Source organism: Barbatula barbatula, assembly GCF_947034865.1.
Source record: "Barbatula barbatula genome assembly, chromosome: 16".
Lineage (NCBI taxonomy): Eukaryota > Metazoa > Chordata > Actinopteri > Cypriniformes > Nemacheilidae > Barbatula > Barbatula barbatula.
In genome coordinates, this window is record NC_136779.1 from 6,340,289 (window position 1) to 6,364,654 (window position 24,366).

At 38.3% G+C, this 24,366-nt stretch overlaps 1 protein-coding gene across 2 annotated transcripts in view; it reads right to left on the reverse strand.

The window, feature by feature from the left end:
* Positions 1–987: 987 nt before the first annotated feature.
* The window catches only part of dnmbp (dynamin binding protein), a 36,913-nt gene continuing 13,534 nt past the window's right edge, over positions 988–24,366 (reverse strand). Inside the window, exons 1-14 of one of the 2 annotated variants that reach the window (XM_079476439.1) lie at positions 17,787–19,581; positions 9,883–10,079; positions 9,695–9,794; positions 9,462–9,609; positions 7,507–7,524; positions 6,221–6,420; positions 5,676–5,806; positions 5,479–5,583; positions 5,177–5,308; positions 4,493–4,825; positions 4,231–4,410; positions 3,500–3,698; positions 2,768–3,381; positions 988–2,044 (exon numbers count right to left, since the gene is read on the reverse strand). In XM_079476439.1, the coding sequence (XP_079332565.1) occupies positions 1,859–2,044; positions 2,768–3,381; positions 3,500–3,698; positions 4,231–4,410; positions 4,493–4,825; positions 5,177–5,308; positions 5,479–5,583; positions 5,676–5,806; positions 6,221–6,420; positions 7,507–7,524; positions 9,462–9,609; positions 9,695–9,794; positions 9,883–10,079; positions 17,787–19,422 (4,179 nt within the window). In that variant the 5' untranslated portion in view covers positions 19,423–19,581 and the 3' untranslated portion in view covers positions 988–1,858. Of the gene's footprint in view, positions 2,045–2,767; positions 3,382–3,499; positions 3,699–4,230; positions 4,411–4,492; positions 4,826–5,176; positions 5,309–5,478; positions 5,584–5,675; positions 5,807–6,220; positions 6,421–7,506; positions 7,525–9,461; positions 9,610–9,694; positions 9,795–9,882; positions 10,080–17,786; positions 19,582–24,366 lie in introns of those variants that run through there. The other variant, XM_079476438.1, reaches the window with a different exon arrangement.

Here is a 24,366-nt window from a genome sequence, read left to right on the forward strand (position 1 = left end):
TGTACAAACGTTAGAATGATTACAAAACAAATGTTTGACCAGCAAACAATCACTGCCATCAGTAAATCTAGGGCCGTGTCCGTTATAGCCCCCTTTTCCCTAATGCAGTGCACTATTTGAGGGGACATCCATTTTTAGTGGTGTCAGAATTCGTAGTGGACATTATTGATTGCACTCATTCAATCCCACGATGCATCCTAATAACGAGTTTAAATGCTTAAATATGCAACCATGTTGAATTGCAGAACCTTAAAATGCAAGCACTGTTAATACAATGCTTTTTTCAGTTAGGATTTTTTCCGGATGTCTTTTTGCCTCAAGCACATTTTGTCCCTATTTGACCATATTGCTAGGAGCCGAGCTACAATACACAGCCAGTAGGCCTATTCAGTTTTTTAACAGTATTCAGTTTCCTCACGATTGGACAGCATCTTTGCTTCAGATTTTAAATGTAATAAAATCTATAGATTGTTTGGAAATCTAAAAACCAAATGGCTGTAGGGGAGTTGGGTGGTTTGTGCCGGGGGGAAGTTGTTCCAGCCCTTGTTTTAAAATGTTGCAATCAAATTGGTGTAACAACTCATGTCAACTTACCGCTGTACATTTTGGCCAGTGGTGAATTGCAGTTGAAGTCTATGTAAAGCCAATATGACGGTTTAAAAATCAACATTATTAAGAATAGAATAAAACTCGAATTTAATCTGCTTTTATTCTGCATTAATCAAATTAATAAATGTTAGAATACATAAATCATCTACATCAGGTGCCATGGAAGCTTATTTTGTTGTGTACTTTAGGCCTGTTATACACCCAAATAACAGATCAAATTGAGAAATATTCAATGCAGGGAGAAACTACATGAACCTTAGAATCACACAGCTTTAAACTAATATTTTGGGATAATGTGCATTTAGTGACATGTTCCAAAAACAAATAATTATCAAAATGAAAGGTACTGTATTGTCAAATAAAACACTGTAGACAACAGATGTTTTTCTTTTTTACTCAAAAGAGGATAAACAGTTCAGTTGACACTGGAGTGCAGAAGTACATTCTCAGTATATAACAGCCACGGCACAAAATATCAGTATTAACTTGCAAATTCATTCACAAGTGGAAACTCAACGATATCAAAAAATAAGAAGGTAAAAAACACTGTACCTAAAAAAAGTGTCGTTTGCATTTCATGTTTTTGAGGAATATGAAATGGTCAACAGCGATAATATCGCTATGATCTGAGAGTCGTAACGGAGGCTAAATCCAAACACTTTATATGAAAGATTTTTTCACATTGATCACATGGCAAGTTACCATCATTTTTCTCTCTAGTTTCACTGATTGTCAAATGATGGGTGGAAACATCTCAAAGAAACCTAACCTCTGACTAACACACACAACACACACTCACACGTAAGGGCATCACCACCCTGCCAGTCCCGGACGATCAACCTCAGTCTCTTTCCAGTGTCTCATGCACATGCCCAAAACAAGTCATCCACTCTCAAACATTCAAAAGATCTACGCTCACTACAGAGCATGTAAGCGCTAATACTATAACTGGAGTGCTCGAGAAGAGCAAGTCAGACCACCCGAAAATATTTCACAGTCCCAACTATTTGTTTTCCACTTCAGGTTTCACATGCACGGTCGTCTGATATTCCTTCTGTGACCAATAGGAGGCACACAGAAGTTACATTCACTCCTACAGAGACTGAAGCATTAAATGCCATTGTGATGATATTTTCTTTCAATAAGCAGTTCACCACATCAGTGCATCTCCTCAACAGTTAAGGCACATACATGTCCTCTTGTAGTGTTTTTCATTGAGTTGGCTGTAAGGATCTGGTATAGCTGGGGATCATGTGTACTCTGATTTGCGGATATAGGTGGATGGGATGTAACCTCTTCGTCCCCCTGCCTCACCCAGCCACCACTCCTGGTTTCCATTCATGTCCTGGAACTCGAGGATACGGACCCTCTGATTGGCTGAAATGCTGAGCTCATTGGCACACCGTGCACTGAATGAGTAGATTGCGTAATATATCTGAGAGAAAAAAAGAGGCACAATTAAAAGAGAACTGTGAAACTATAGACCATTTCAGAAAACGTAAACAACGCTGGTCCAACAGAAGAACTGCCTGTTCCTGTTCAGTTTTTAAACACTGCACAAACGTTTGAATCAAAATATTAAATGAATATCTTTAAGATTTAGTTATGTAAGGACTACAATTTTTTTATTAAAAATGTATCAGAGTTCAGATCTTGCAAAGTGGTCTGTAGAAGTCAAAAACTTGAAATGTAATAAAAATATACTAACATTAAATGAATCAAAATTGCTTCGTCTCTGAAATGGCACTTAAAATGTAAGTGTTCTATACTATTTTCTACAGTACAGTAGTGACCAAAAGTGATATATGTCCAACTTTAGACAACTGATGTTTTTGCAAGCTATTTGAATGTATTATTACAGACGAATAAAGCATTTGTATCCAGGTGTGTAGTTGAGCTTCGTGTGTAAAGAAGTTTGACAAAACATGGATGTTTGGTGTATTTCCTGCATGCTTTTTGTTTTCTATGCATTTTTAAAAGTTTTAAAATTAGAATCACAAACCTTGTATGTTGATAGTTTCATCTAACCCCAAAAATATTGTTGAACCCCCCCAAAAGATCACTTTTGGCAACTGCTGTAATTCGGCATTGACACTCAATTCTCATTTTTGCACTATTTTTGTTTTTTACTAAATTAATTGGACTATTTGTAACATACCTGGTGGCCATCTAGCTCGGCTTCAGGTTCTGGATCTATATATTCCTCAGGAGCACACTGTGGGCTCTTCTGTACCAAACAGTCTCCGTTTTGTATCGGCTGTGAGCTGTAAGAACCATGTGAGTCGTTGTACCTGGAAGACGAGTTTTTATCGGAGGAATCTGTCTCAGAGAAGTCTGAAAGGTCCCTTTGATTGGTTGGAGTGCTCTGACCCGAGTTTAAAGAGTCTCTGCGATTGGTGGTATTTCTGTAAGAAGGTTCTGAGTAGTCTCTGTTATTTTGATAAGCTGTCTCAGACAGTTCTTTGAGATTGGGCGAGTTTCTGTAAATAGCATCGAGGGAATCCCTATGATTGCTGGAAGCCTCTCTGTTTTTCCTGGGCGTGGTGTCTTGGCTCGCGCGAGCTTGGAGTGGGGGAGTGGCTGTTGAGAAGCTGACAGTCGATGTCTCCTGGTTAAAGGTAAGAGTGCTGTTGCTGTTCTGCCGTGAGAACATTGGGGACGAGCCACCATAACCCGACTCATTTGATGACTGACTCTCAATGGAAACATCTGACTGGCTCTTCCGTGGGTTGTAGGGTTTTAGAAAGGAACTATACACAAAGCCCTTCGTAACTGCAGAAAAATGAAAAAGAAGCCAAAGTTAAAGCCAAAAACGTTTTCTATAAAGTTTCTGTATTTGGCAATGGAAGCACATACAAGGACTCACACAAACACTGAATACAACACAAACCTCCATTGTCTATCAGCCATCGGTTCTGGCTGCCCATTGGGTCTTGCTGTTTGATGACACCCACTATGTCTCCCTCCAGTACGGACACATCCAGGTCCTGCGCCGCATTAAAGTTCCTTTCAGCCTGGTAGAGTTTTTCAGGTCCGTATCTGGCCAGAAGACTGGCACGGTGCTTGTCCGTCTGTAGTACGTAGTTCGGCTATGTAGAAAAGAGAGCCGTTAATAAGACAAAAACGGTTGTTAAGTTAGGTATAGTTCACCCACAAAATTCTGTCATTTATTTACCCTATCCTATGGCTCTTCTTCTGTGGGACACAAAACTACAGAGATATTTCAAAAATATACAATGGAAGTCAATGGGGGCCAATATTGTTTACTTACTAACATTCTTCAAAAAATCTTTGAATAAAGAAAGTCTCACAGGTTTAAAATGACATGAGGGTGAGTCTGCTATGTTTTTATTATGAATTTTTATTTTTAGGGTGAATTCAGTAAATCCTAAAATAGCATTGTGCTGTTTCAATTCAGTTATCATTATGATTTTAATACAAATACCCCTCCTATAATAGAAATTGTTGCATTTAATGTTTGTCTATAGTTTGAGCAAATGTTACCCAGATAATAATGAAAAAAGCAATGTAATGTAAAAAGCCTCATATCCGACAATGCATCCCAAACTTCCAGCAACAGCTTCAAAACTTCCGGTGTCTGGATTGCGGTGTTAAACTCACAAGTCCTTGCGGTTTCTTGGAGTTCTGCTTTTCCAGAGTCTTCTTGTCAAATGTCTTGCGTACGGTAGTGGGAAGGTTGTCAGGGAAGAAACTGAAGCTCTGCAGTAAATCCAACACACGTGTGTGTTCCTCCTGAAACAAGGACACCAGATTCCCTTCTGTACCCGCCAATCCAGACAGCTATAAGAAAGAAACAGAATAATATCAAATAGTGGAATACAACACAAAACCTCAGAGATTATTCAGTGGGCAATTTCCTCACCTGCAGTAGTGGTCTGAGCTCTCCCACCGTGAGTGAGATGAAGTCTCTCTGGGCCTGTGTGAAGCCTCTCACGCAGCTGGTGAAGAGCTCTTCGGCCGCATGGTGAAACTTCGGCAGCTCGTCCAGTAGCTGGGCGTTTAGCGCTTCGTAGTTATTCCTTGCGGCCTGGAGCTCCTCCTGCACGCGTTTGTCCTTCAGTCTCTCGGCGCGCTCCTTACAGTTGTCGTAGTCAAGCAGCTTGTCTCTGCGTTTCAGAATAAGTTTATGCGGCCCGGCGAACATGTTGAGCAGCTGGGTGAGAGGAGTGATGACCAGAGCTTCTGTCCTCTCCTTCTGCTCAGAGAAAGACACACGAGGGTGAAGAACTATTTCAAAGGTTCACAAAATCATGTTTTTCATCACTTACTCATCCTCACGTCATTCCAAACCTGTATGACTTTCTATTCTGCACAATACAACAGATATTTTGAAAAACATTGGTAACCAAACAATATAGGCCCCCATTTACTTCGATTGTATGGACACGAAACCACCTTTGTGTTCCTCATAAGAAAGAGTCATGTACACGTTTTAAACGACATGAGGCAAAATAAATGATGACAATTTTTCGGGGGTGAACTATCCCTTTAAATACAGAGGGTCAGGCATTTCATATGTGCAATAGTAAGAGGCTTCAGTACTCACAAACTCCGTAAACTGTTTGTCGCTGATGCAACGATGAGCTCTCTGAAAACGTTCAGGATCCATCTTTTGATGGCGTTCTGTGTAGATGTCACAGAAGCTTATCGCGGCCAACACCTTTACTGAAGCAGATTCCTGTTTAATATAAAAGATACAACAAAATTCCTTAATCTACTATAGATTAATATAGTGAATAGTTTACATTCATACATTTGCCTTTTTAAGCAATAGAAACACATGACATTAGTATTTCGCAATAACTGCGTGTCATGTCAACGTACAACGCATAAGATTAGTTTCCATACCCTTATATGCTGCAGATACAGAGAGATGTCCCTGATGAAGGATTTGATCAGTCGCTCCTGGAGTCTGAATCTTTTCTCTGCATCGTCGAAAGCTTCATCTTTGATCTAACAAAATATGAAGGAAAAATCGCTAAATACAAATTGTAACGTCTCTCAGGTCGGGTTATGTTAATATAGTGATAACAGCGTTGAGGTACCTGAGATGAGATTCCAGTCAGATGCTTGAGATGACTGCTTACTCGGTTGGACTTCTTGATGATGGAGTGCATACTCAGCTTCGAGATCTTGTCGATGAGTCGATCTTCATCGCCTTTGCGGTACTTCACCACTAAAGACAACAGATGGCGCTGGTGAGTTATCGGAAGTTTGTGAAGGCACAGATGGCAAGATAACCATGATATTATTTGAAGCTGATAATATGGTAACTGGGTGCAATGCAACAAATACTAAATAATAATAATTATGACGCAAAACACCTGTTCAACACGTTAATGTTTATATCACTGCGCAGCACTCGAAGAAGCCAACTATTGACCTCAAGTCCGGGACCATTATCTTTGAGCAGAAACATAGTGCTTGTATGAAGCTTGATCAGTAAAATCACTTTTATTCCTTTATTGTATTTGTAATTTAGAAACGGTTTGTTTAACTTCAGGTTTATTTTGAATAAAATGACAGCTTTATACTGTACATTATTGCTTAATTGTGAAACTATCCCGCGTGTTTACAGCCAGTCACGTACCGAGGTCTTTCCTCCTCTTGAATTCATTAATATTGACATTTATTTCTTTGATGGACCTCACAGCCTCTGTGAGCCGTTTTCTGTCATGGTGTGACTCTGGAGTGGTGTTCAAAAGCTCCACGAGGAGTAGCGGGTAACGCATCACTCTCTGCACCGGCTTTATCAAGAAGGAACCCAGATTAATGTAGTTTGTCTTTCCCCTGTGACACAACAAAAGGGAGATATTTAGATACTTATCAAGGTTGCATTCTTCATCCTCCTCTGACAGTGTGACTGGGTCACAGAACACACATTGCTTTCATCCATCAATTATCCATTGGCAAACTGTCAGCCTTTTTAAAACATGGTTACAGCAAACACAGTAGGAGGTGTAAGCACTGCAAAAAATTGTTCCTTATACAGTAGGTTTTCTAGTAAAAATTTAAGCACATTAAAAACAAGATACGTTCACTTAAATTGCAAAAAGCCTTTTGATGATAGTTAAACAATAGGATATACTGAAAACACGTCTTACAGTTTTCAATGTATTTTAGACATTTCTCCATATATTTTAGAAAAAGGAAATGCACTGCAAAAAAAACTGTACAAATAGGGAACAATGTACTATTTTTATATGAAGGAATTCCCCCATTTAGTTTTTTACAGCTTTTCATTTGTATTGTGAATTTTGCACTGCATTGTACTGTGTTTTATGGTTAAATTAAATGTCCCAAAAATTAACGTCCTAGCAGAAAATACTAGCACATTTTCTCTTTTTAAAACAGTATATCTTATTTTAAGAACTCCTAAACATTTTAACTATTGGATATACTGAAAGCCTTAACATTATCAAGCAAAAAGCAACAATAAACACATATAACTTCAACTTTCTCACTACTGTTAACATTTCTTACAGAACAAAAACACATAACATTGATGTTTTCGGTACCCATTAACTTCATTATTTCCCACATCATCAGCTTAGAGATTGTGTTAATAAATGTTTAACATGCCACCAGAAAGCATTAGGGTCAGCTGCCAAAAAAATAGAGACAATTATAAAAATGATTTAAAAAACTTTTTCCCACTAGGATCATATTCTGATTTAATTTATAGCAGACAAAAAAGTAAATCCAATGCACAATTTGTGCACATTTATCAGAATATGACTCCTGATAAGGAAATGGCAACAAAACACACATAGCAAGGCACCCTGGTCACACAAACGCAAGGAGAAAAGGGTTGCGCAGGTTAATAAATGTTGGGCATGCTGTCAGGCACTTCACATGCAGTCACTTTAAACTTACCACTCGCGGTATATTCCTCTGTCAGGGAGAAGAGAGAGAGGAAAGAAACAGAAGAAAACACACAGTGTTGGGTTAAAGCACCTTACACAGCAGCTGATATATATAATGTTTCAAAAAAGAAATTATAAAATAAAATAACTCTCGCCATTTTAAAGAATATAATTCAGCGGCGAGTAATAGTGTAAGGTAACAAATCCAAAACTATTCAAGTGCTCGATTAATATGCTGCTCGTTGCTAAGGCGACACATGCCGTGGTTGACCCGCTTCAGAAGAGCACTAAGAGACTGTGCTGGGGCCTCCGACGGCCCCTCTCTGATCTCCCACAGGGAGCCGAAATGAAACGTCAGTCAGTTTACTGCATTCGAGTGTGGGCGAATCTAAAAGTTTTGTAGACTCATTTCTGCATCACGGAGACCAGATCATCCTAAAGAAGCTTTTTAGAGGATTTATTTTTCTAATTTAAGGGTGGCTCTATACCATCTTGCCAGGGAATCAACAGCGACTTCTCGACCGGAGCCATTCGGGATAAAGCAAAGCTGCAATCTTGGCAAAGTAAATGCTCATTTTGCAAATGCCTTCATACTTGAGACAAACAGAGTAAAAACACATTTCTGAGCCTTATAAATATATCTCCTTTTACTTCTGTTTGATCTTGTGTTGAGCAAAGTGCAAAAGCAAATATAAAGAAAACATAAAACGCTAAGCTAACAGGAAATGTGTTCGCTGAAAAGAAGTACGGTAGTTGAGAGCACTAATGTTTACAAAAGGAACCTTCACACGAATTGCTGATGTTGCTTTAAGCAAAAAGTCTTTCAAAAACACATATTACAATCTTTTTAATGAACACGTATTACAATCTTTTTTAATGAAACACAAAAGGTGTTTCTTTAAAATTGTTAATACCCTGCTGAAAAAAAACATAGAAACCATCACAGAACCATCATTAATGGTTTCCATTAAAATACCATTATGAACCATTCACTGTTCCCATTAAAACATGTCTTTTTGTAGCTTGTTCTGTGAATTATTTGCCAGATAAAATCACACCTACAGAATCCATTTATAGTTTATAGACACCATTATAGTTTAGATTAAAATCATTAATGGAATTCCCTTAATAACCATTAAATCCATTCCATTTTCTATTCTGTTTTGAGCACGGTTCTATATTTTTTTAAGCTTTATTCCTTAAAAAGAAACAAAACAAGAATGGGATTTCAAAGGCATACTGTAAAGGCGCATAAACAACAATTCTCATGTTTGGGTGCACTATTCCTTTAACTCATCTGACCAGTAGCATTCGTGAAAACAGTGAAACCAACAGAGCGGTGAAACTAGGTGAGGCACATTCCTCTCTGGCCATGCATTATTGAAGCACTATTATACACATCAAAGGCTGCAAAAAGAGAGACAAAGCCTTCTCTATTTTTATTCAATCTAATACATTTCTTAAAAACTTTCTAAACTCCACTTTACCTGACATTAATCCACGCTGGAAAGCCAACGTATAACAAACTTCAGAGGCAGACAATGATAAAGGACAAATATGTTTCCTGTTCTGAAATTCCGCAGATGCCTCGACTCATCCTATATCCAACCAAGATGAGTGTTACATTAAAATGGACTGGTTTCTCAAGATCCCATCGACATTGACACATATCTTAATGATGACGCGAGTAAGACACACCCTGTTGTAATACTATGAAGCAGAAATAAATCTTCTGAGCCACGTAACTCACGTCTCCAAATACTTTTGAAACAGATGAATTATGTGTAAGATTGCATACCACACAATTAGTACAGTATGTTCTCATACGGTTAAACTATGAGTCACTACATTAAAACTGGCATTTGCATACTTAACCGGATCAGAGATCATGCGCTTAATAGTAACCACACCATGCAATCTTCTAAGTATAAATGAGAAATTGTAAGTGTCATTGATTTAAATTACCTGAGCTTCTCTAGACACTCCAGCACGTGCTTATGGATGTTCTCATCCTTCTCATACGTCTCCAGTAAAGAGATGGCATCATTGTGATTTTGGCAATACACCTTGTAAACTTCTTCTAACTCAACTTTGTACTCGAGGAACACATTACCTGGATGAGTCAATAAATGAGATCAGGTTAAATAGAAATATGAAAAATCGTGAGACGAATGTTGCGAGTGGGACTGGCGCCTGACCTATCGAGTCTGTGTCCTGGAGGTTCTTGTAGAGTCGACGGGAAAGGTCGATCACGAAGTTCATGTTTCCAAAAAGACCATCCAAGTCGATACCCAGGACCTACGAGGTATGCAGATATTATAGATGACGTTTGTACTGTACAGTGTACAGTGCTTACACGGTTGGTGTTATTTGGAATTTAACTAACCTGTTTCTTCTGCAGAGGTTGATAGATCTCCTTGACACACATCTGAAGGTCCTTGAGGTAGTCATGCTCGGTCTGCAGAAGCTCCTCGATGACCTTTGACCTTTTCTCCAGCATCCTCTGTTCAGGATCCTCAGTGGCGGACGCTTGCGCCGGGGATGATTCCAGAGACTTGGGCTGGGAGGCGAGCAGGGTCATCTCTGATACAAGAGAAAGAAACGAGAGAATTTCGTCAGAAATGAAAAGTTCTTAATGTGTCCCCCACGCTTTTTGCTCCTATTCCCTCAGACACACAGCTATTTTGTGAATAAGGTAGTCTTGGCTTTCATAGCCATCTGAAAACACAAACATCATTCATAAAATACAAGGGGGCATGAATAAAGATGCCAATTAGAATAGTAAGAAAAGAGAGATATTATGATTTTTTGACATTGGCCAGAAAAAGGATGTCATGGCTTGGAGTTTTATGAGTTCTTTTTGGCCAGAAATGGTTCTGGGGCAGGGGAGTGTGGGAGGGAGATATGCTTTCACGCGTCGGTGCCTTCCCACAATGCATCCCGAAATGGTACAGTGTATAGAAGTACAAAAGACTGTCAAAGCAGGCTGCGAGACATGGGTGCTCATTGTAGGTTGGGGGGAGGCATTTGGGATGGGACCTAGGGCTGCATTGACTCTGACCAGCAAGATGTAAAAAATGTATTTAAATAATACATTCAAAAGAATAAAATAAGCATAAAATCTGTATACTTTTGTGTGTATGTGTGTGTTTGTGAGGAGGTTAATAATCAAAACAGAGATAAGGAGATTTAGCAAGTCATCTGACTCAGTGACTCATGCTCACATCACGCTACAATAAATCTTTTAATGTTGTTGATTCGCTAAAAGACTGATAACAGATTGGAAAATCAAATTCAAATGGCCTTTTAATGCCATTGCAAATCTGACCTCTGAAACGTTACAGCATAACCAAAATCACGAAAATTCATATTCTGTAGAATACGAGAGAGGATGTGCCTCTGTTTTGAGCAATTATGTTTAATTTACATTATAAACAAAACACGAATCAGCACTTACAAAACATTAAACTTCCAAATTCAATGTTTTATAAAGCAAAAACATAATCATTTTACGTTCATTTATTATGTACAGTCAAAACCGGGGACATTAAAAAAAGATATGGCATCAACTGTATACACTGTTTTTTAACCATATGACAAATAAAGAGTTATATACTCTACTATAAAGTTACTTTTCTTAAAGTGATAGTTCAACCAAAAATCATTCGCCCTCTTGCCATTTCAAACCAGTATGACTTTCTTTCTTTCGCAGAACACAAAAGAAGATATTTTGAAGACCGACACTCATTCACTTGCATTGGTTTTATGTCAATTTAATAGAAGTGAATGGGGGCCAGAGTTGTTCGGTTAACGACTTTCTTCAAAATGTCTTCTTTTGTGTTCTGCGGAAGAAAGTAAAACGGTTTGAAATGACAAGAGGGCGAGTAAATGATGACAGACGTCATTTTCATTTTTGGGGGAAATGTAGCCACTTTAGGTCATGTGAATGGCCTTGAGCAGAGTGTGTGGTCCATTCAAGCAATGGGAAAAAAACAATGTTTGGTCTATACAGCATCAACCATCCATGTGCTAATTGTTCTAGTTTACATACATATACACACACACACACACACACACACACACACACACACACACAACCCCTTCAATGCAATCTGTTTTGACCAACATCTAGTTAACAGGCATAGTGTATGTATTGTTCTCGATGAAATATTTTTAGTAGAACAAACTCTCTCTCAATGGTTCGTTTAGCATTTCAGGTCCTTTATGGAACTTTACGAAGTCTCCCCATCAACGACTAAGACTATTTTGCTCTCTTTGTTTTAAAAAAAACTATATTACACTTCAGAAAGTCCCATATGTAGAGTATGTCAAATAGCTATATCTTTACAGATTTGAGTCAGAAACCCTTTCATGGTTACTTTCTATGAAGCAAAACCAAAACGCAAGCGATGTTTCAGGCCGCCACACTGTGGGCGTGTGATAATTTCGAATTGTGAAAGTGCAAAGGTGAAAACGGATGTAAAAGCGCAATACAGACCGACACCCAGAAAGATAAGTACAGAGATAGGAAGAGAAGCTAAAGTGACAAGGTCCATTGTGTTGTGGTGTAGTAGAGCTACGGTTTAACCTCAAAACCATATGTGCCTGTGCCAGTACTGAAAGAGATCAAAGTATATGCCATGGCCTGGTCAATGGCAGAGACAGTAATCTTGAGCAGACACACACACACAAACACAAAAAGCTTCTCTTTTTATCTAGGTGGACATCATTCATTGTGACATTATGTTTGGTCAGGTTCCAGGGTCGCGCTCCAGCCAGCTTTCTCTATGTGGCTCACAATTTTCTACAAAGACACAGACCCAAAGGGTGGACAGAGAGGCTGTCTTTTTTTTCTGACCCAGTAAACTCACTGTATACTTAACAAAACAAATATCAGTGTAATTTAAAGATTAATAAAAACTAGATTATTGCGTAGAATGTAATATTTTGCAAGGATTTCTTTTTAAAATGCCGAATACAATTATTTTTACTACTGAAGCGTCATAAGGTCTTCTAAAGTCAAAACAACATATAACACCCTCTATTAAGAAACACATAATCCATATATGATTTGTAACATATCTGAACTGACCATACTTTAACTCATCTATCCAGGTTCCCATGCAATAGAATTTACTGATATTTCTTCTAGCGCCTCGGTGTCGGCAACACTCAAAAAACATTGAAAGAACGGGGCCTCAAACTTCACCCACCTGTTACCCCTCAAACTTATCGTCGTCACTGCCACACGCGAACACACACCAACAGAGGTCACAGGAGCATTCATCTTAACCGAAGAGGAATCACCCCGTCCTACTGTATCAACAGGGAAGGCTTTCTCTTTAAGACACAAACTCCATTCTGGTGCTCTATTACCATCTGAATACATGGGAACCCGCGCTATTACACACAACTGAGTGAACGTAGCCACAGCACACTAAAGCCTGGAGCTGGAATCTTACACACACAGGGAAGTGATGATTCAATGGTCGCTCATTTCAAAAGGTCTGCTCCATGTTTTTGGAGTGGCCGGCACTTTTGGGACCTGGCCCCTCCTCATTCATATTGCATTCCATCAAGATTGAAGTTCTCTCAATGCCAAGATCCCCTTGCCTCTCAGCGCTCTTAGGCTTTCTGTGTAAAGTGGGATTCTTTGTTCAGGTGTATCAGTGGAGCAGGTGGGCGCTCATTTTATGTGCTTCGAGATCCTTTTGAATTTCAATTAGTGAATATTTAGTGTTAGACTGATATGTGTTTGCATGGCAAATCCCAATACATACATAAACATGTAGAGACACTAAACATTCCAAAAGGTAATAAAAAATGTCTTTTAACAAATATAAAATCACCAAAATAATCACTATAATATGTAAACGCTGATGATGTTGGTGTTGAAAATGATGATGTTCAGTGACACGATCAACAAATGAAAGTGCTTTGTTAAAGTAAATAGCTTAAGATGTTACTTCCTACTAAAGTTTCATTTAAGCATCAACACTTTTCCTAAGGGGGACTGAAAATGAACACAAATGAGACTAAATTAACGACATAAAGTTAGAAATAGCATTCATTTATAATATAAATGTGGACAGCAAGGTGCAGTAAAATGTAGTCTTGGAAGAATTTGATGGGAACTGAGATCATTTTGAAATCTGTGACATTTGGTTCTAGTTGCTATGAACAGATATAAATATAATATCAATATTGGAGAAAACACGCTGAAATGTTATTCAGATTTGAGATTACGACACTTTCGAGACAAGAGAAGCAAAAATCCTTACGCTATATGATATTTAAAGGGATAGATCACAGTAAAATGTAACTATTGTCATCATTTATTTACCCTCGTTTCTTTCAAAACATGTATTTGACGTTTTCTTTTACGAATCACAAAAGAAGATGTTTGGAGTAATGTCAGTGATTTTGTGTCCACACAATGGAAGTCAACGGGGACCATAGCTGTTTGGTCAAAAACGTTCTTTGGAATATCTTCTTTTGTGTTCTGCAAAAAATTAACATCATTGTCCTTCATGTAAAACTGAAGGGTGTTTAATGGTCCGACCAAAACTCAATGGGCTATTTGTGTCCGTCCAGTATTAGGTCACACACATTATCAGGACAGTATGTTCAGCACAAAGTTCACACAAGAATGCCCAGTTACCACGGAAACTACTCGCAACTGACACGTCAGTGTGGGAGCAACTTACAAAGAGTAAGTGGATGCGAGTCTGACAAAGTGCATCTAAAATTAAAGCTCCATGCTTTTTAAAGCCACAACAAGAAACCTTCAGAAAGATTTATAAGTCAACATTAAGAATGAGATAAACATTCGGAAAATGACATAAAAGTGCTTACTGATGAAATTCTACGTAAATGAATTTGTAAAGAAATTTCCCCAAGCCCTGTTTCCTACAAAGTATTCGAGTTACACATACACTCGTTCCGGTGCAGGAATCTACGTCACAAATACTGTTTCTTAATATTTGTTTTGTTGTTCAAAAGGCTGCAGTTTCACATTCCACGCCTCTAGTCTTCAGTCAGACGTCTGATTCACGTGGGATGTGACACACCTGCAATAAACTTGAGCAAGTGTTTCAACAAACCACTCGATAGCTTTCAAAACATCCAGCCTGCACGCCTTATTTGGAAAATACCGAAAACATTAAAGTTTGTAAAAACATTTGTTTCATCTCAAATTCATGACATCCGTGAACGTGTTTGTCCTGTGGTAGTCAGAGGCAAAGTAAGAGGAATGTCAAGAGGAGCTCTTCAAGAGATTTAGGCTCTGAGCTGTCTTAAGGAATCAGTTATTGCAGTAAAACTGATACGCCAGTGTTGACTTTGCGTACCTTCACAACAACTGTGCAAGAACCTTAAACGGATAGTCACTTCAAACCTGTATGACTTTCTTTTTTTTGCAAAACACAAAGAAGATATATTATATAAGAATATTGGTAACTGATCAATGGCGGTTCCCATTCAATTCTATTGTACGGACACAAAAACAATGAAAGTCAATTGGTATCGCTGTTAGTTGTTCGTTTACAAACATATATTCTTTCGTGTTCTGCAAGGTGAGTAAATTATAAAAAATTTTGGGTGAACTATCCGTTTAAAAAGGCTTTCTTTCTCTGTTGAGAGGCACAAATGAAGCAAATGGTTTTCATTAAAGCAATGCTTTGAAACAATGTGAAGTGCTACACAGTCCTAGGCAAATTTCACGCTCATGACAGTAAATACAGTGATGTAGCATTTTGGCCATGTATAATCCTCTCAACAGGCTGCGATTAGCATTACAGAGGTGTGTTATAATTACATGCATTCTAACACCCTGAGTCTTTTTATTGGGGGGCCCACCAGGACAAAGCAAGATGTCCAAGCATGTGATGTACGGCTCCTTCGAGAGCCCACCCTCTAGAGCTGCACAAAGAAGAGCTTTACTACTGCCATAGATCTCCAAACCCAATGTCACAGACCAACACGTCTGGAACATCACAGATATGGAACATCACATATATGGCAAAGCACTATGTCAAACAGCTAAGCTTAAAATAAAAGTCAGTTTTTTATTCATCCTCAATTTGTTCAAAACCTGTATGATTTCATTGTTTCTGTGGAACACAAAAGTGGTTTTGGTGCACATACAATGGACGTCAAGGGAGGTTTATGTTGTTCGGTTTCCAATGTTCTTCAAAATATATTTTATTGTGTTCTGTAGAATGTGTAAATCATGAAAGAATGAAACTATTACTTTAAAGCACTATTTTGAAAAATATTGACCATCACGATCCATCTCTAATTTCAATACCCAGAAGAGGCTCATGTTCAATAAAAGTCAAGGTCAAAATACTGGCGTGTGGCGCAATGTAACCTACAGCATTTGTTTTTCACGGTGTGTGTGAGAAATCCTGACCTACATTAACTTGCTAATTCCCACCTCAGCCTGTGACTTGAGGCTTTTGTCTGCCAGGCTGGCCCTTGACTTAATGTTGCACAAATGTTGCATGAGGGTTGGCTAAAGGTTTCCACTTAATCCCTTTCCAGCACACTGGCATTGGCAGTTGCACGGGGATTATGAAGACCAGCAACAGGCGACTCAAAAGATGACACACCAACACATACGGTTTCGTGCACAAACACACAAGGTGTGAGACAGTGCGAATGTGAATTAATTTGCTGTGTTTTCCTTTTACCAGCAAATCTCACCAAATTCCAATTTAAAAAACATGGGTTAAAGCCTATTAATCTGAATAAAATAATATTCTGTGTTTAGTGTTACTCTACACAAAATCACATAAATGTTTGTGTCTTCTTGTAGGCTATTTTCAGTAAACACCTATACTGTACCTAATCTTTAAACCATCTGAAAATATCAATTGATAATAATTTGATATTGGGGAAATGGCAGGTTTTGAAACATGGAGATTTTATAGCTGCAAATGGAGGAAATATTTAAAAAACTGATTGTCTTTAAAAATAAGGAAAATGGAACACTAGAGAAGAGTATAAAAGGTCATACAGATGTATCTCTGTAGGAATTGATACTTGAAAGCACGAGGCCCATTTTCCAAATCAAGAAACAATTAAAGACCGTAAAAATGAGCCAAAAGGAAAAGGGAGTACTATTCTATCAAGCCTGACAATGATAACCTCAGACTATGAGTCAGTCTCCTCTTCATAGTGCCCCTAACTAAACATTAAGAAGTCTCGGCTACAGAAATGGGGGAGGGCTTTTGTACCATGCACATCCTAGTCCCAGATTTCCCCTGGAGTCTTGTGTCATCATCAAACACCCTTCAGGCCTTGACTGGAGCACTGGGCCATACAAGATTACCCTGGACTGAACTGACCACCTGCTCTGTGTCAGACACGACACAGACCACATCTCCCTCTGGAACAGCCATCACACAAACACTGACACAAAAAAATTAACCACTGATGCCTCGTACTAAAAAGTTCATTATACTGACATGGCTGAAGGAAGATATGGATACTATTTAAACATAACTGACACACAGTGGGCACTTAAAGATGTGGACCTTACACATATTGATGTTAAAGGGAATGTTAGAAGTTCTGTAGAAGATATTTTGAAGAATGTTGGTAATCGAAGAACGGCGGAACCCACTGATTTCCATTGGTTTTGTGTCTATACATTAGAAATCAATTGGCTGTTGTTCAGTTAGCAAAATTCTTCAAAATATCTACTTTTGTGTTTTGCAGATGAAAGAAAGTCATACATGTTAGAAATAATCTAATCTAAAGGTTTATTACTATTTTTCTGTTATAGATTTCTTATTGTATCATTTTTTACGATTTTTTATTTCACATTTCTATCAAACAGTAGTCAAAAAGACGCAAGAACAAATAGAACAGTGAGAGAAACCCAAAGAGCAAGGGGTGAAGAGACAGACAACAAAAGCTAAGAAAAGTAACCAAACAAGTTCGACCAGTTCCCCCCTGCAAGCTTACAAATTCACCACACTAACGAAAAAAACACACATGAAACTCCACACAGGCTATTGAAGCTGTCAGTATAGAGCAGTCTCACAGACATGCATACCTATGCATTAAGATGGTGACAGCACCATCAGCACCTTTGACATTTCCTGAATTGATTTGAAATAAGTCAGCTGAAGGTCAAATGCTGGCGAAAACATTTCCAACACTTGTTTTTTTATTCCCAACTCATACCAGGAGACCACAAAACACCCTTTGACTATGTTGCACCACCACTACTTTGTTTTGCTATAATAGTACTGGATGTGTTGCTGGTATTGATGGGTTTACCTTGTTTCTTTTTCCTGTTGGTGGCATAATCTGACTTCCTGAGCGAGCTGGGTGCTGTCTTCCTATAGAAGCTGTTCCTGTCTAGTGAACCCACATAAACGGGTTTCCGCATGCGGCTTTGACTTTCCACATCTTTTCCTGGATGTCTGCCGACCTGGTCCTCGCATTCAGAGCTGAGATGGACAGGATCCTCGTAAGGCCGTATCCCTCGTAAAGCTTGCTTCTGATAAACATAATTTTCGCACTCCTTACTGTATCTTCCACTGCTGTGGTCACTATTGTAACCCTCCTGTTTGTGTTCTTCTGAAACAGACCTTAGATCCCGATATCGCTCCCTGATTTTTTGGTCACCGTGATCGCTTTCACAAACCTTGTCTTCATAGCAGTCTTTGACACCACTGTCATACCGTTCATCTTTCTGATAACTTTTGTCAACCTGTGGATCCCTCTTTCTGTACTGATAGTGGTCTATTTGTCTATGGGGGTCAAGGGAGTCTCTATCTTGAATCTCAAAGCGATCCCTCTGCTCAGACAGGATATTTTCTCTATAATCGTACCGATCATAATGGTTACCTTTCTTGCGTTCGTACAAGTCCTTGGTATCTAGGTCTGACTTGTATTTACAGTTGTCTCTTTCTACAAGTTCTGCACCTGTCCTTTCTCTATGGTCCCTGCGGACCTTGTCCTTCTCTCTGTGGTCATGATCATCTTTCTTTTGTACATATCGCTCATAGTCTCTTCGTTCACGTGAGTCTCTTTCTTTGTAATGATACCTGTCGCATATCTGACGGTCATCCTCAAAGTATGAACGCTCATAACGTTCATATTTTCTGTGATCGCGCTGGTCTTTCTCTCTACGATCATAGCGCTGGTCATTGTCTCGGGAGTCATATCGGTCTATTTCTCTATATCTGTACCTGTCATCTTTTCTGGATTCATAGTGTTCTTTATCGTAATGCTTGTCCCTACAATTGTAACGGTCATACTTATCCAGGTCTTTGCGTTCATGGTAACCCCGATCCCTTCGATCTACATCATTGTAAACATCTCGCTTATAGTAATCCACATGATCACGGTCCAAACTGTCAGCATACCGATCTCTACGACTATATGGCTCCCTGTCCTCGTAGCAATCGTCGGATTCCCAAGCTCGGTACCGGTGTACATGGTCAGGCCGCTCTCTAGTCCTTGGGCTCTGAACGTAGTCTCTGTGGTCTCTACGATCAGAATAATCCAAATCCTCTTTGTGCTCGTAAAAACAGTGATTACGTGCCAATTCCTGTGGCTTCCTCGGCTCCTCATAGACCGCTTCTGGAGATTGATAGAAGAACTGCTGAGGCGGGCATTCTCGATAAGGGACCTTGTCCCAGTCCTCATATTCCCAACTTTGTTGACGTATCCCATTGGCTTGTGCAAGGTGCGCCTGGGGCTCCCAGTGTCCAGGCGCAGGTCTGAAGTCCTGCTGGCTCACAACCTGCTGCTGTTGAAGATGCAGCATTTGCATACATATCTCCTTGTCCCAACTCTCGCTCACCAGTTCTTCTACGCTCTTACCTCTCTTGGGAGGAGCCTTGCTGATCTCCCAAGGCACCGGAGCGAACGGCATAGGGTGTCCTAGGACCACCTGTCCCTTCATGATAGCTGTGAGAATTCAAGTCACTCCCACAACAAGGGCAAGCTGTGTTAGCCTCCCCAAATTTCACATTCCAGATGTAGAAGAATCCACTTGTCAGACATGCTTAAACTATCTGTCTCGCTAAAACTCTCCTTCTTGAACAGATGACTAAACAGGACTGTCTAGTTCAGAGCTGAGAAACTCAATCTCTCTCTCTCTCTGCCTACCCAGCCAATAGGAAGACGAGAGGAAGGAGGTGGGGGAGGGACACACGCAGAGAGATGGCAAGGGGAGGCGTTTAGCGTTAATCATTCAAGTTAGTCACATGAATGGATTATAGGGAGGCTGTGATTGGGTGAAGTCTCTGTTTGCAAGCAAACACAGGCTGGACTTTGCCGCCCCCCCACCACATGAAAGGGGAGGAAGCATTAGCCTCTTTCATACCACAATCTTAAGGCGTCCTTAAACTTGGCATTGTTTCTGCATCTTGTCAATGTGTATTGTCCATTTTAAGTCTTTAAAGTCGTAAAATTAAAATTGAAATTTTGACATGATGTCTTTTATTTAACAAGTTTAGCAGATGTATTTGTTGAGAATAGATTTTCTGTTCTTTCAAATACAAGTTTGAATCTGCTGTAACTTGCTTATCGTGAACCGGCTTGATAACAGATTAAAAGTTCCCATGATTTCTTGATTATCTGCTTTCGTGTTTCAACAAGATGACCTGGGAAAGTTGGACGCAGGCTGATTATTGCAGAGTGCACTATTGAGTGCCTACATATTCCACAATGAGCCATTGTTACTGACTGCCCCTGGTTACACAGGCTACGGCATCTTTTCATGACAAGAAAAAAAACAGCTATTCATGCGCTTTAGTATAGTATATCACTCCCCACGACAATAAGACAAAAAGGTACACAGAACTATAATTTCCTACTAAACATTCTGGTGAACTTGCTGTGAAAAAGAGTAAAAAATAAGCGTTAAGGAAAGTACTATAGGATTATAGACACACTACATATGAAAAGTGAGAATATTGGATTTTGCAGATCCGTATTACATGTGCTCTCATTGCACTGGTGTTTTGATAATCAGTGTTTAAGATCTCACTTTACTCTAAACAGGGCAGACCGAAACTGTTTTCACACTTCAGGGACATTAGATGTGAAATTCTTGTTCTGTAATGGTAGGCGCATGTTTACTTTGTTTACCCAAGTACAACCCTTTGAACTAAGAATTTAACACACTTTGGTGCATGGTACACACCTGGTGCCTTTCATACATTTTCATCCAAAGAAAATTTGAGTGTTTAGGGTGATATTTTAAATTACGTCATTAACACATTGTTAGTAGCCCTAGACATTCAATAAGAGTCAACACTAGTTGAAATAAAATTAAGAATCTCATTTGAGATACTGAGACACCTTAACACTAAATAAGCACATCAATGTCCCTCGATGTGTTTCATACATTTTGATTAGTCCAAACCCATCACACAACACAACAGGACCCCAAAAAGCAATAACAGCCAAGAAGCATCTATAATCATTCCTGTGACAGAGGTGAACATATGGGTCTTGGATTCCACTCCTCTCATCTGTTATTAGAACAGCCCTACGCTCAAACTCTCACAACCTTTCAGCAGGCGATGGGATCATGCAGCTCTCTAAAGAGTCCTCTGTTAACCTGAATAGGCTTTCGTGCATGAGACAGAAAAAAAAAACTGGGAGCTGGAGATTAGATCCAGGACACAAATGAGCTCTTGATGCTTTTGATGAGCACCCAAATAGATCCCAATTAGAAGCAAGGCTATAGATGGGGGATTGCAAAACTTAAATGGGACACACACAAACTTACAGATAGACAAAATATGGCAGTCAGAATCTTTTATTCTTTCTCTTACTTAGGTATTTCCGTTATAGTTTTATTAAAATTCTACACGGATAAGGACATAAGAAGTTTGTCTCTTCCTCTATGCAGAAAACCACTGTGCAGCAAACCGCTTTACATGCAATATGTTTTTGTCCGACTCCCGGCACTAAAACAATAAATAACCATTGTTTCTACCCTCCCTGTAGAAACGGATGGATAAATGGATAAAGGAAATGCTGCAACTAACACCATGACTAAACCATGAAAAGAGTTTTTACTAGACCTGACAGCCATTGCTATAGTCATAAACATGGACGTTATAACTGATTGATTATATTACTTTTTAATATATTTAACATATTTTACACAACTTTCTTAAAACAAAAAGGCTCTTAAGTAGTAAATAAATTGTGTTGCTCAGACTTACTGTAGTATCGTAGAAAACACAATGCTGGTGTTCAGCATTTCCGAGGCAGAGCTCCAAAACAAAGACCCAGATGCATAACAATAATTTGTAATTAACCACAGATGATGCCGCTTTAATAATTAATCCTTAATTGTCCCTTTATTAAATACAAATCAAGATATGTTAAAATACCAATTCCTTCTTGTCCTTTATCTGAAAATAGATGACTAGAAAGCAGGCTACACTTACTAGAAAGCAGGCTACATGTGTACATAGTCATAGGCAAACAGTGTATGTGACATAACGATGTCACATGATAAACAAAACACGCATGTAGAAAAAATATATATACATCAGCAATATAGAAAAAGTAAAAAAAATAGAAAAACTAAACAAGTACTAAATAAATCTCTAATCAAAATGGTTAGGAATACCTAATATAGCCTATTATAAATTACACATATATATATAAATACAGTATACACTACTGCTAAAAAATCTATTCACTTGATAGAAGTGAAAAATCTAAACATTATTGAATAGTTATAGAGTTAACTAGTATAATAAGTTAGTGCACCCAAACATTTGAACGATAGAGTTAAGTATACATAAATATAGATAAAGTAATATACTAAGCCAAACAGCACATACTGAGCAGTCAATTTACAATCTCTCTCATTTTTAGTATTTTTAAAGTCTCACCTGTTACTTGAGTGGTCTTGGTTCTAAGAACATGACTAAAAAGAGCTGTGAGTCGCACCACTGGCTGGAGCAGAGAGCTCCAGAGACGAGCTCTAAATCCACTAGTGCCCATAATGTGCACAGGACCCCATGTCCAACACTTTCCCATAGGACTAAAGCAAGATTGAGACAGGATTTATGAGGGTATAGAGATATAGACAGAGGTATAGAGAAAGAGACACACAAGGGTGCAAAGAAAGGGGCCCCTGGCTCCCTCTCGCTATAGGTTTAGAATGCATTTCATATGTACGTGGGAAAGGTCTAGACGGCAGGTCCAGCATTCCACATGTTAAATATAATAAACCAAAGTGAATGCCTTTACAGGTCCGTAACTATAGATTGTTTCATGGCACGTGCTGGTCAAAGTTAATTTCCGGTCTGTGTCTGGTTATAATGTAACAATTTATAATATATTTTGACTTATTTTTTTAGTTTACAATACAATGAAACTGCATCAGTAACCAAAACCATGAACACTGAACTATATGAAGGGTCTCACTGTTTAATTTTTAGCATAGTCGTTTTCAGCAAAATAATGCTTCTTTTTTTTTTTACAATCATTAATAATGTTAACTGTGCTTAAAGGCTCCAAAAAAAGCATTCTGCTAGTGAAATATGAAACTTTTTCCAGAAGAAAGTGTGGACTGAACCTGTTAACCATCGGCCAGACATCAGAAAAATATCAAACCATAAGAACTGATCTGGCTTACCTATATGAAAACCTCCCATTGTCTATAACCTAGAAAGTGTGAAGGTCAATCAGAGAGCATCAATGAGAGATCGCTGAATATTACACAACAGCACTGAGAAACGGCATGAGTCACCATTCCAAGACACTTCTATAATTCATATCAAATCTTAGAATACCACTCAGATGGCATTATATCCGACCAGTACATGTTGATAAAGATAGATTTCATAGTAAATAAGTCATGTTGAAACGCACGACATAGAGAAATTCAACATAAAAGCTGTATGTACCAACACACCCACTTAAGTAAACTCTGTCTCGGATGATTGATTCAACAACACATTGAAAACCTGTAACATACCCTTGACCTCAAACAGCAGACTGTTGTGGATGTGGATATTTTAGATATTTTATACGTTTTTAAATCCCTGTCACATGCAAGAATGGTGCTGTGCAAATTCAGGTATCCAGTTATTTAAAATAAATCTCTGCATTACTGAACACCCTGAGGGGCTTTTAGTTCGTAGCAGGTAGTAGTTTCTAGGAATAATACTAGAAATGTCTGTTCTGTCCGACAGTGTACCCAACAGATAACAGATCAAAGCAGTTTCTACTGGCAACATTAGATTTTAGTGCAAGTAGCATTTAAACAGTTAACAAAGACACAGGACACAACAGATTAAATAAAATTGCAAACATTTAGACACAAAGCAACTAAGTAGAATATTAAGATAGAAAATAAATACAATTTATAATAAATATAAAACTATACCTTAAAAATGTATAAACAATTATTATTATTGAATAAATTGTATTGTGCATATAATATAATTATTATTTCTATTAAAAAAATATTTTGTGTTCATTGACTGAGTCTAATGAAGTATATAATTATATAACAATCCACCAAACAATTATAATTAATATTATTATTGTTGTATTATTATTATAAAATAAATATTAATGTTATTATAACTATTAAATCATTTTAGAATTCCGGCTGTCTAACAATTAATGGTGATTGATCGCATCCAGAATTAAAGTTTGTGTTTACACACAATATGTCTGTGTACTATGTATATAAAATTAGTTTTTATAAAAACACACACAAACATGCATACATTTAAGAAATATAAAAATCAATAAACATTTATGTATAATTTAAATTATTGGTACATACATGTAAATATTGTAAATATGTATACGTGTATGTGTATATAATAACAAAATTAATATGCACATAGACATATATTCA